The 12,197-nt window shown below is 40.2% G+C and overlaps 1 protein-coding gene across 7 annotated transcripts in view; it reads left to right on the top strand.

The window, feature by feature from the left end:
• The window catches only part of PHYHIPL (phytanoyl-CoA 2-hydroxylase interacting protein like), a 125,723-nt gene that overhangs the window by 108,987 nt on the left and 4,539 nt on the right, over positions 1-12,197 (top strand). For all 7 annotated transcript variants that reach the window (XM_064430050.1, XM_064430051.1, XM_064430049.1 and 4 more), the window contains exons 2-4: positions 5,729-5,925; positions 10,714-10,888; positions 11,836-11,953. In XM_064430050.1, the coding sequence (XP_064286120.1) occupies positions 5,761-5,925; positions 10,714-10,888; positions 11,836-11,953 (458 nt within the window). In that variant the 5' untranslated portion in view covers positions 5,729-5,760. The remainder of the gene's footprint in view (positions 1-5,728; positions 5,926-10,713; positions 10,889-11,835; positions 11,954-12,197) is intronic.

Raw genomic sequence — 12,197 nt, 5'->3', positions numbered from 1 at the left:
CAAGGGGGATGGTTTTTGTCAGTATTTTTGTCTTTCTTAGCATAGTAAAAGTATTAGCATTTTCCAGTATTCATATATATATATTCATATATACATAAAAATTCATATATGTGTTTTATGTACATCATATGAAAATTGTACCTAAACATTGCAGGTCAAAGGCATAAAATCTTTTGGAGAATAGTCTTTGCTTTTGGATTAACAGGTGCATATTTTGTATCAAAATGATTCCAGGTGTAATTCAAGATATCTATGGTCTTATCACAGGAGTGAGTATTGTTGGTTCTTTTCTTGTAACTGTTTCTGCTGTCATATTTAAGAAATATTTAGGTTTTATTATTGACTTAGAAGGAGTACATATGGCCCAACAAATCCACTGTTGAGAATCCACTATCTATGCCAAAATTGATATTTCACAGAAATGTTATAATGTGACTATTTAATTTCTGCGCACTAATTATAGTAGCCTCCTCTGTGAAGATACACTTAATTTCATATTGAACATAATGTTGTGTTCAGTGCCTGCTGAGAGAATGAGCTGTAAACCAAAGCCCTTCAGTTCTGATGGCATAACCACGCTCCAAAATCTGCCACAGTACCTCTGTTGTTGCTCTAGCCGTCAGCTTTGCCACTCATGTGTTGTGTATTCCCAGTGGTGTTGGTGGAACACACACATTTGAGGAAACAAAGCCCCTGGAGTCCCACCTGCTTTTGTTCAGGGGCGTTTTGTTCAAATGGGCATCTGGGCTGGGGGGTGTTGGGGAACCAGCAGGGAAACCAGGCTTGGAGAGAGCAGGAGCTGGGAGCTGGGAGCCTGCACATCTCTGGCTGGCAGCGGCAGGAGTGAGAGATGGGGCTGCTGCTGATGTGAATCACGGCGCCACTTGTAGAGTGCATTCATCCTCCGTGTGAGAAGGAGGAAGAATCGAGTCCTTTGTAAGGGGCTGAGACAAATTTTTCAGCACAGAAACCGGGCAATCCAGAGATTGCTCAGTGCTTTGTTTATGTGGGCACTCTTTGGGGGGCATTCTCAGCTGAAGAAGATGCCTGTACTGAAGGCACATTTGTACTCACAGAGTCCAGTTGTGTTCTCTTTCTTTGGTGTGTGGAATATTCCTGCTGAAGTCAATGTCCTAGATTAGCAGGAAACAGATAAATTAAGCTGTTAAAACCATGTAATAAGAATCTGAGTGTATATACATGTTTCAAAACCACTCAGTAAATATAGATGCACGTTTTAGTCAAGTAATGCTTTATTCTTGAAACTATTTTTAAAATATTTTGGCCACAGTGCACATTTCATACTAGAAAATGCACAGCAGTAGTATTAGACAATGGGGAGGAAATGAGGAGAAGGTTTAGAGGGATTTATCCCTCTAACAGGATTTCTAGGGTCAGGCATTCTCTCTTTATCTAATTTAGGAATTAGTTTTACAAGGATACTTATTTAGAAAATATTCCTAAATATGCTTATATAAGTATAAAAATCTCTATTGGGAGGTAGTTTACTAGGATTCTGGGGGAGAGGAGAGAGAGATACTTAAGAGTCTGAGACTGTTCACTCATTTTATTGTACATGAAAAGATGCATAAACAAAACATCAACATTACTTCTGTGGTTATGGATAAAAAATTGTGCTTTGAAATAGAGTAACTATCCTAGAGAAGTGCACTTACATAGCCTAACAAATAACAGGCTTGAATTAATGGTTTTTTTAATGTTGTTGCATTTGTATTTCCTCTGTGTGATTTCACTGTCTCTCTTGAAGAAGGTGTTGCTGTGAATATTGAAATGTTGGTATTCAGGTTAATTATTTGCTTGGTGAGGACGTATTGTCCTGGCTCTGTAATTCTATATAGCCAGGCATTGGACAGGGAGCCATTCATTGCTGAGCACAGGAGGAAAATATGAGACTGTATTTTTGCTTAGTTAAATTTAAAGTAGCAGCTAATATGTAATTTCCTGGCACTTCCCTGTCATTTTTGATGGTTATACAGAATGAAGAGTTTTCTCCCTTCTATTGAATTTTTGAGGAAATTAAATACCTTCTCAGTAAATTGGAGAATTCACTCTCAATTACAGCACTTAAATATTGTCAGTCTAGATCGGATTTCTGTAATTACAATATTTTACCTCTAGAGCTGTAATACATAACCTATCTGTTGAATTATCAAGACAAGAAAAGGTAGAAAGTTCTGTATTTCAGAAGGTGTAAGGTTTCTCTGCTCATGTCATGGGAGTTCCTGTTTGTAAATGAGTTGTTCTCAGTTGCTAGCATCCACGTCTATAAGAGGATTTCTTATGTCATGGTACCTAAGGCATGTGTGCTCTTAGACATTGATCCCATCTCATCAAACATTTCTTCTTCAAAATACCATAGCTAATACCTCTCATTGTATTGAAAATGTTACCTTGAGAAAACCACATTTTGATTTCCTCAGTGCATGCATTTTAAAATCTGGATAAGGTGAGATTTTTTTTTAAATGTGATTCATATTATAAAATTCTGTTTGGCCTTTAGTGTGTTTATTGCATGTGCTGTTGGTATCTATCTATCTATAAACCTAATCTTTCAGGGTCTCAGAAATTGCTTCTCATCCTTATCTACACATATTTTGATTTTCAGATATCTTCCCAGAATGTATTAAGCATCTAGCATTAGCTTTTAATTTTGTACTTTGTGAGTACGGTCTTGCTTATTTCTGGCACATGAACCCGAGTCATGTTTCCCTCATCCCATTCCGAGGTTTTCATGGAGCTGGCAGCTCACAGAAGTAACTGCAGGAGTTAATGTCTTGTGTGTATTCCCAGACACTACACCCAGCACCTGGTGCAGCCTCTCCTACATGACAGCAGCCCTGATGAGTGAAATTACATCAGTGTAGGGGAATATTGTGGTCAGACACAGAATATTGTGGTCGCCAGGGTTCCACTGACTTTCCTCCCAGTCACTGCTTGTGTGCTATCACCAGGGCTTCCCTGTGCTTTTGTCATTCCCAAATCATTCAGTGGTTTCTGGATGTCTCACCCACCATAAAAACATTGCAACGACCTAGAGGCTGCTTTGAGGTGCTTGAATGCAGACAGACATGGTTTGGGTGAACAGAGCAATCACCACTGAATCTGGGATTTCTTTTTTGTAGCAAACTTTCAGTCCTGGGGAAAAGGCCAGTGTTAGAGATGGAGGTCCTTCAGGAGCTTGGCATGTTAGATGTGCTTAGATTTCCTTGTGGTCTTTATACTTCCCCTAAAATATGTGTGTTGTATCTCCTAGTTTTCTGTCTAAGCACTACCCTACCCCTATCCCAACATCATGGGATTCCAGATCACAAAGATGCAGGAGCAGCAATGCTGGGGCCCTGCTGGGATAGCCTTGCCTTTTCCAGCCCCAGTTTTCCTGAAGCTGCAGGCTCTTTGACTCTTTCAATCCTAACCCCTACCCTAACCCTAAAAATTACCTGGAGGTTTTCTGCTTGACATTTACTTACAGCTACTTATTCACTTCAAAAGCAAAGAAATTAAAAGGAATGAGAGTGCATATATGTGTGCCAGGTATTAATACCAAGAAATGCAGAGAAAATTATACCTATTTCCAAAAGCACTTTTGCTCTTTGCCGCTGGTGTTCTCCAAAGTGTTTCTTTCTCTCTGTTATTTTTGACAAAGTAAAAATTTGACAAAGGAGTCAGTTACTGCTTTGCACGTGTCCTGAGGCTGAAACCACCTTGGCTGTCGGTAACACAGCTCAGGCCCTGAGTATGGAATACAGAATCTCATTTTTAGGCAAATAATTTGCACATTGAGCTGTTGTGGATTTATGGCTTGGATTTCCTGGCTGCACGTCTGTTCAGGATGCTACACAGTGTTCAGGGAGCTGGGGTCTCAGTCTGTCCAGCTCTCCAGCTCTGAGAACCTCAGCAGCCACACTCCATCTTCTGCTTAAACACAGAGCCTCACTCTTGGAAGAGCCAATCATATGAAGCCTTTTCAGTGTACCTGGCAGAGCTTTCAGTCATCTTTCAAATACAAATTGCTTGCAAAAGAAAGCAGTGCCATTTTCTCCCTGCTGGCTTTCTGAAATGTCATGTTGGGAAAAGCACTTGCCACGTCTTTCATATGAAGAGAAAGCTTTCAGTAATGACTGGTATTTCTGAGTCTCTTGCAGCCAGTGCAGCTGTTGGAAATGTCACTGTGTATGGCACAAACAGGGGGCATTTTGAGCAAGACCATGCACTAACTGATTTTGGTATTAGTTGAAAAATAATTTAAGAAAAGCAATAGGATGTTTGAAGAATAGACAACCTTTTAGATGTAAATGCATAAAATAAGACAAAACCAGAAAAATAGTTTTATTAGTTCTTGAAGTCATCAGTAAAAATACATTATTCACAATACTAGCTGGAGATCTTTGAATTTTGCAGAGTCTGTGATTGAATTTCACATATCTATGGGTAGAATTTTCAACAATCAGGCCAACAGTAATATTCTTGCACTGAAGTGCTGGAATAATTCTTTGTCAGAGTACGTTGAGAGGCTGAAATGTTCCTCATGTTTTCCAAGTCAAGTTTTTACTTTTACTACTGCCCAAACACCTCTGAGTTCAGTTTTTTATAATTTTTTACTAGCTATGATGAAAATATAAATACTATCTTTTTCTATAATTAGATGTGGCTGTGAATAATTCTGATAATGCATTGCCCCACATCCCTGCATGAGCTTCCCATCTTCGTCACCTGGCCAGAGTTTGGGAGCTTTCCTCCCTTTCTTAGGCTTTTGTTTTCATTAGCTTTTTGTTTTCTCCCTTGGTTCTATCTCTCCTTATCCATGTTCAATTTTTTTTTCTGTTCTGTTTCTTTCCTTCTTCTCTTACATCATATCGATTTTTTCATTTTTTACCCAGTATTTTTTCTCCACTTACTGGGCTTTTTTCGTTTGTTCACTTTTGACTTGGGTCTTATGTAAGTGCAAGAACACCTAACGTTTCTGAATTCTAAATTTCACGGAATGCTGAACTATAAAGTTGCCTTGGGAACTAAGGGGAGACAAATTTAGAACCAGTGATTCTTTTTGGGGTCAATGGTCATTTGTTAGTCTTCCATACATACTTAGAAAATAACTTCCCAAGAAAACTGCAGGGTCTCAGCTGGGAAACTGGGAAGAATTAAGAACAGAAAATGCAGTTTGCTTTTGTGTCCCTTTTGCTGTGGCTCATCAAAGTGTTAATTGTTTCATTTCAAAGAAGTTGCTGTTTTAAATATGTGTATACATATGTGTATATGCATCCAGCATCTATAAATCTTGCAGAGATTGGCTGTGTTTAGTGCTTGAAAAGTGGTTTAAGGATGAATATGATTTCTGCTTGTGTTTAAGTCGCTGACAGATATGAATAGGGCCATTATGTTAACTGTGGGCATTGCTGGCTTCTTAACTGAACCTTGGAGCACTTGATAGCTTCAGGTGGTTTGTGCTGTCAGCCTGCTAGCACACACAGCGGTGATGCCAGCCACTCTCTGCACCATGCTATTAGTGCTCATTCACCTGAGGAATTTCATCCTTTCCCAATGCTTTCCATCACTGACATCCAGACTTGCATTACTGTACCCCACTGGCTGCTGAGGACCCCTCTGAGCCTTTGTGAAAGGCTGTTCAGGGATGGGCTGGTACTGGAGCACACAAAACACTGATCAAATGGGTCCTTCACTGAATAACTCGTGCTTATTTTCCATGCAGGGAATAAATCACAAGATAGTGGGATTGCAGAGATGGAGGAGCTTCCAGTCCCACACAACATCAAAATAAGTAACATCACGTGTGATTCCTTCAAGATTTCTTGGGAAATGGATTCTAAATCCAAGGATCGCATTACCCATTACTTCATCGATCTCAACAAGAAAGAAAACAAGAATTCCAACAAATTCAAACACAAGGTAATTTTCATTTAAAAATCAAGGCACAAATGCTTGATTGTAAGCAGATGAATCTCTGTTTTATTAACCTTTCAAAGCCAGGCCATGGGAAACAGGAATTGATATTCAGCAAAGGTGGGTTTTGATTAATCTGATGGGATTTTGGTTTACTCTCTGTCTCCAGCCTATGTGCATGTACACACAACTACATTTGTTTCACAGAGAACTGCACATTACTTTTTCTGTTCCATTTGAAAGCACTTTTGGAACCTCTACAGTGTAGTGCAAGACTGCCATTTTTATTCCTGACTAGTTCTTTATCATTATTTACAAAATGTGTGTATTCCCTGCCTGTCCTTGTTCAGTGACAGACTCCTGAGAGCAGCACAGCTCATTTCAACAGAAGAGCCACAAATTCTAATGCACTCCAGGAAGGCTTCCAGCAATTTTAGTTTGCAGCATTCAGCACTGTGACCTGAATATTCATCTGGCCTCTTTCCTCAAGCCTCTGGTGCAGGAACATATTGGAGGCATTGCAGGATCTGCAAATGCCTTACTTACCAAATCCAGCAAAATTTTCTTTTACCTCAGAACAGTTGAATTACTGAGATGTCCAGAGAAACAGTGAGACAGAACATTCCTCAAATTTAAAAATAATGTTGGCATTCTCTAAAAGATAAGGTTTGCCAAGGCACAAATAACTGTCCAAACAAATGTAAGGGCTGTAATTTTCTCAGCACCTAAATAATTGTTGGTTTCTCAGCCAATGAGATAAACAGAAGATATTCCCACCAATTTCTCTGAGGCTTTTTATTGTGAGAGTATTTTTTATGAGATTTTTATTAATGGCAGGTGTATAATTTTCTTATTTGACCTTTTTTGCTGTTGTTGTTTTTTTGAGTTTTTTTGGTTGGAAGTAACATATGCAGTAAGAGTAACAAAAAATCACTATTTCTTTAAATTGAGAATTTTACATGTTTGGCCAGGTTGTTGCAGTTGCTAGGAACCAATGTGTGAAGCACTACTAAACCTAATGTTATAATAGGCATGTATTATGCCCCATTTTTAATTGTAACAGCAAATAAACTAGGGTACTTTTGGTTTTTTCTTACTCTCACTAATTTTGGACTGACAGCCATTGAATTGAAATTCCCATTTTACACTGCAGGAATAAATATACTCTCTAAAGTGGGATGGATTCTTTCTAATGTCAGTTATTTTATTATTCTACATGTTTTTTCATTCATGTGCTAACTGGTGTATACTTGGAACATTTATTTTTGTGAAAAGTAGAGCCATCCTAGTAGAGCAAACACCACATACACTTCAGAATCTTTATCCCAGCAATGAGACTAGACTTACAATGGAAGGGGGGAAGGATATTGGTAGTATAATAAAGAAAAGCTATTAGATTTATTTTGTGTTTCTCAGCAATTCCCTAGCTTTTTATTGTGCAGCAGTGTTTAGTCAAAGGACAAAGGTAATTGGTATTGTAAGAACAGGAGACTAAAATCTATCCATTAAAATTATGAATAATTTGGATGTCTTGTCAGAATTAACTAAAAATTGATTGCTACTAATTTTGTTAGTGACTTGGTTAAAATTTTTTTGTGTGATTTTTTGATGGTTTTATTCCCAAGCTTGAATGACAGAGATCCAGAGAGTAGAGAGAGATTGGACAATAGTAAAGCACAGACTGAATACTCAGCTCTGTGCCAGAGCACTTGGGTGTTTGCTTTCATGCATCTTTAGTACTAAGCAATTTTTAGCACACCTTCTAGAATGAACTTGGGTTGATAATTGAAGTGCTCAGATCCAAAGATGTAACCCGGGTGGGGTTCAAGACAAGCAGCCTTCCTCCCTCTAAGGCTGGCCGTAGGAGTTTCCCAGCTGAAGCTCAGCAGCAGGAGCTGATAGCCCAGCACTGAATCCTCGCAGCTGGGAACTGACTCCAGTCCCCACCCATCTCATTAGTTCCTAAAAAAGCTTTTGCATAAAGGAGAGGGATAGCACTGTCCTTTCTCCTAGCAGAGCTTTTTTAGAGAGAAAACTGTGAGCTCTATTGCCTAGGAATAAAACAGAGCATTGGGATTTGCTCCTAGGAGTCATCCAGCATCCTGGCCTGTGCAAGGAGAATTCATCCTTACCTAACTTACAGGTAGGGTAAAGCACTGCAAGTGCCCATCTCTCTCACAGGTGTTAACACCAGGGACCAGCTTACTTTCTAACTTATACAGAATTAACATTAAGTATCAGTTTGCTCAGATGGCTTTAAGTTACTTATAGACTTCACCTGATAGATCCATGCTGTACCTCAGGAAAGGGAGCTCTGTGTTTTCTTGTGTACCAGGGAATGATTCAACCTTCCAATACTGTTTCTCTTGGTAAATATATAAAGTATATTCAGCATACTTAGGGTGCATGAAGTGTTATTATTTTTGACTATCATCTCTGTGAAAGAGGTTTGTATTGATAGTGGTGTGCAAAGACTAGAATTGTAATAAGATTTTTGTCTTTTCAATTCATTTTGCATACCTCCTCTCTTTTAAATATGGAAATATGATTATTCCCATGTAATAAGAAAAATATTCAAATATTTAGCAAAACTGGGACTAGAATCTGGATGTGCTGAGTTCCCACAAAGTTGAAGACTGAAAGCTGCCTCTTTTCTTAAAAAGGAGAGTAGTGTGACTCATAAACATTGCTGCTTAGTTATTCAAAGCTCCCAGGCTGTTCTTAGAAATTATTGCCATCTAGGTAGCTTTAGAGCTGTCTGGTGGGTGCTGGTAGTGGAGCAGCCATCTGCCACTCTAGAATCCTGGCTCTCCTTGGGCTGGCACAGTACCTGCTTTGCACTTCTTTGGTGGCTCAGCCAGGAATGAGAGCTGGGCAGAAGAGAGATGAAAGGGAGAAGTGGAGAATCCCCAGACGAACCTCAGTGTGAACATTGGAATATTTCTTCTGTATTGTGGCCTTTAAAAAAAATGTGGTGTTTGCTTAGGAAAAAACAGCAGATTAGAGTTGTGAGAGGCATCACAGCCCCTCCTCTCCAGCTGTGCAAGACATAAACCCCTCAGGTCTGTGGTCCTCTGCCCCTTTATTTTTACCTTTTTTTAAATTTTTTTTTTTTTGTAGTCTCTCCCTTTTTTGATATGGTTAAAAGAGGTAGCTGATGCACAGCTGGAGGGTAAAGCTTTGACACTTGGGGCAACAAGGCTTCTAATGTTACATGAAAACTGACAAAATTAATGGTGAAAAGCCACCACTGGGGTGTGAGCACAGAGATTTGACCATAACCCAAGAACAGGTGACAGGAAGACCAATGATGTTAACTGTGGCACCTGCTGACTGCATTAGCAGTAGCAGACTCTGTCCAGTGGGATGCCTTTCAGGGTGGTAGCTTTAAATGTCATTTGGTGTTCTTTTTTTTTTTTCTTTGTAGTTTTTCTCTACATATTATGAACTGCAGCATGCACAACTCTCTCCTTTTCAGATAAAGTTTTTATCCAACTATTATTTTATTTAGATGAGAATTGACAAAAAAGAAATCCTGACAACAAAATTTTACCCTGGATTATCACTCAATTACATCAATTATTGTAATATCTCAAGCTGCTAATTTTACACTTTCTTAATACAGAAACTGAAGATAAATTTTTTTGTTGATAGGAAAACAAAAGGGAAAAGATCTTTTTCCCATAACAGAAGACAAGGGGGAAAAAAATCCTTTAGATCTCTAGATCATGATCCCTTCTATTCCTTTTTTCCTTTAAAGACTACTATGCTATAGGACTACTATAGTAGTCCATCTACCTGTAGTCCTAGTATAGGACTACTGTATATAGGTAGATGATTGTGGATTAGTATTTGTAGGTGGACAGTTAAGGATGTCATTTAAAGTGCCCACTTTTCACATGGCAGGTGTCTTACTATTCTGTTATTACTGGTGAATATTCAATAACAAATATCTTTCATTTTATCACAGCTCCTCAGGTACACTACAGAGAATCATTGAACTCCCTTGTGAGTCCTTTCCCTCACAGTTCTTCCATAAAATGTCCTGTTCTTCTATTTTTTCTGTCCTTTGGCAGTCTGCACCAAAGTCTTTGGTACTGTACAAATCAAGTATTTTAACTACAGCAAGCAGCTATTTTTCTTGGTTGCATCCTGGGGCTTTGATATCCAGTAAGAACAAAACAGAGGATCTAAAGGGGCAATGGAGGGGAAAGCAAGAGGTTCAGTGGTAGGCTCAAGCTGTTTGGCTTCTTCTGGCCATTGCTGCACAGAACTGTATTTTGAAAGATGTGAACCAGCCATGGTTACTCTGCAATGTGTTTAATTTTGTCTGTTGAAATTTAGTTTGGAAGGTAGCAGCACTAGTGTAGCTGGACTGATTGACAGCAGGAGGAATTTTGTTTGATTACATTTGCCAAAAGAAACTAGTGAGAGCACAAGACTCTCTTAAATTAAGGTAGCTTTGTTCTCAATAGCATGTCTTTCTTTCTTTGCATACGTAAGCATAAATGATCCTAGAGTGAATTATACATTTGGGCTATATATAATAGCATTACTCTACAGTCACTGGAACAAATAATTATTTCATACATGCAAGTTATCCCTTTGCCTCTTAGATCAGGCCTTATGCCACTGCTCACTTTGCTGCAGCAACAAACTGTGGGAAATAACTGGAGTTTGAAAAGAAGAGCCAGGGTTGGTGACTACGCTGCAAAAGCAGTGAAGGAAAGGGTGGCACTTTGGTTTGGGTTCGCTGCTGACGTGTGTGTCCTTTGGTGCTTTTGTTTGTGCCAGGATGTGCCCACCAAGCTGGTGGCCAAGGCAGTTCCTCTGCCCATGACCGTGCGCGGGCACTGGTTCCTGAGCCCCAGGACAGAGTACACGGTGGCGGTGCAGACGGCCTCCAAGCAGGTGGATGGTGACTACGTCGTGTCCGAGTGGAGTGAAATCATCGAGTTCTGCACCGCAGGTAACGCTGCTGAGGGATGCTGCTCCACGGGCTGGGCCAGTGCTGCCTCTGCTGCCACACCAGGCTGGTCACCTGCCAGTGCCAGCTGTGCTGGTGGCCTTAAACAGTCACCCCTGGAAACTGGAATGCACGCTTTAGGCTTTCTATGTGCTGAGGTTTGGCACGTTAAGCAGAGGCAGCTGGACTGCCCTTTTCTTGAGCAATAGTTTAGCTGTCCCAAAGTGCTGTGCCTGGCACCACTGCTTGTCCCAGGCTAGGAAAGGGCCACTTGTGTGCCTGTCGCTGGCTACCAGCGCCTTTGGGGAAAAGTAGAAGGGCAGCTCCCTGACAGCTTAAGACATTCTGCTGCTCTGCCTTCTCTGCATGCTGCAAAGCCCTAGCACCATCTACACCCTATCCTGAGCATCACTTTGGCCTGTCTGATTGATAAGGTTTCCTTTGGATGTTCATGACCTGCTGTCACTGTGCATGCCTGTATCAAAGCTGAGGACTGAGGCAGGCTCAGTATGAATCCCATGTTGGTTGGGAAGCTATTTAAGCAGGGTCCTAAGCAAGCCTTGTTAGTACTGTCATTGGTTGTTGGCTCACAACCAGGTGTGTAGCAAACAGTTTATCAACTGATATGAGCCAGAGAGAGCAGTCCTGAGCTCCTCTGCAGTCCTGAGCTGCACTGCAGTCCCACACACAGGGAAACCAGCTCTAACATAGGAAATCCTGAGCTGAAAGTTGCTGTAGGCTTGCAGAGTCTTCATGAGGAAGGGGTGGGGGGACTCACAAACACCTGCTCCTGCCATTTGATTTGTTTGTTTCCACTGTTGAGAACTGGGGCATGATGTGATGTGTATTACCAAGACTGTTCCTAGTTTTCAGTCTGTGTGTCTGTGGCTTTTGGAGAGTGCTGTGGTTTTTCCTGCCTCCTGTACTAGCAGGTTGTCTTTCCTTTCCAGATTATTCAAAAGTTCACCTAACACAGCTATTGGAAAAAGCTGAAGTGATTGCAGGCCGTATGCTTAAACTGTCTGTTTTTTATCGGAATCAGCACAAAGAATACTTTGATTATATCAGGTAAGAAACCAAATATATTCAAAGTCCTTTGGCAAATTAAAGGACTAATGAAAATAAGTAAATAGAGACAGCTGTGCTGAAGCTAGAGCAGAATGTCTGTATGCTTTATAGCCCATTCAGAGGCAGGCAAAGAATAAAACACAAATTGTTTCTTTCACCTTGCTTAACTCAGCACCTCCATTAGGCAATAAAAGTCTGTGTTTTGAAGCAGAAACTGAGGTACTGATAGGGACTCCAGCTGATT

This window comes from Passer domesticus, chromosome 8 (assembly GCF_036417665.1).
Source record: "Passer domesticus isolate bPasDom1 chromosome 8, bPasDom1.hap1, whole genome shotgun sequence".
Taxonomy (NCBI): Eukaryota; Metazoa; Chordata; class Aves; order Passeriformes; family Passeridae; genus Passer; species Passer domesticus.
The sequence above is the reverse complement of the archived record's forward strand: the minus strand, read 5'-3'. Positions and strand labels throughout refer to the sequence as shown.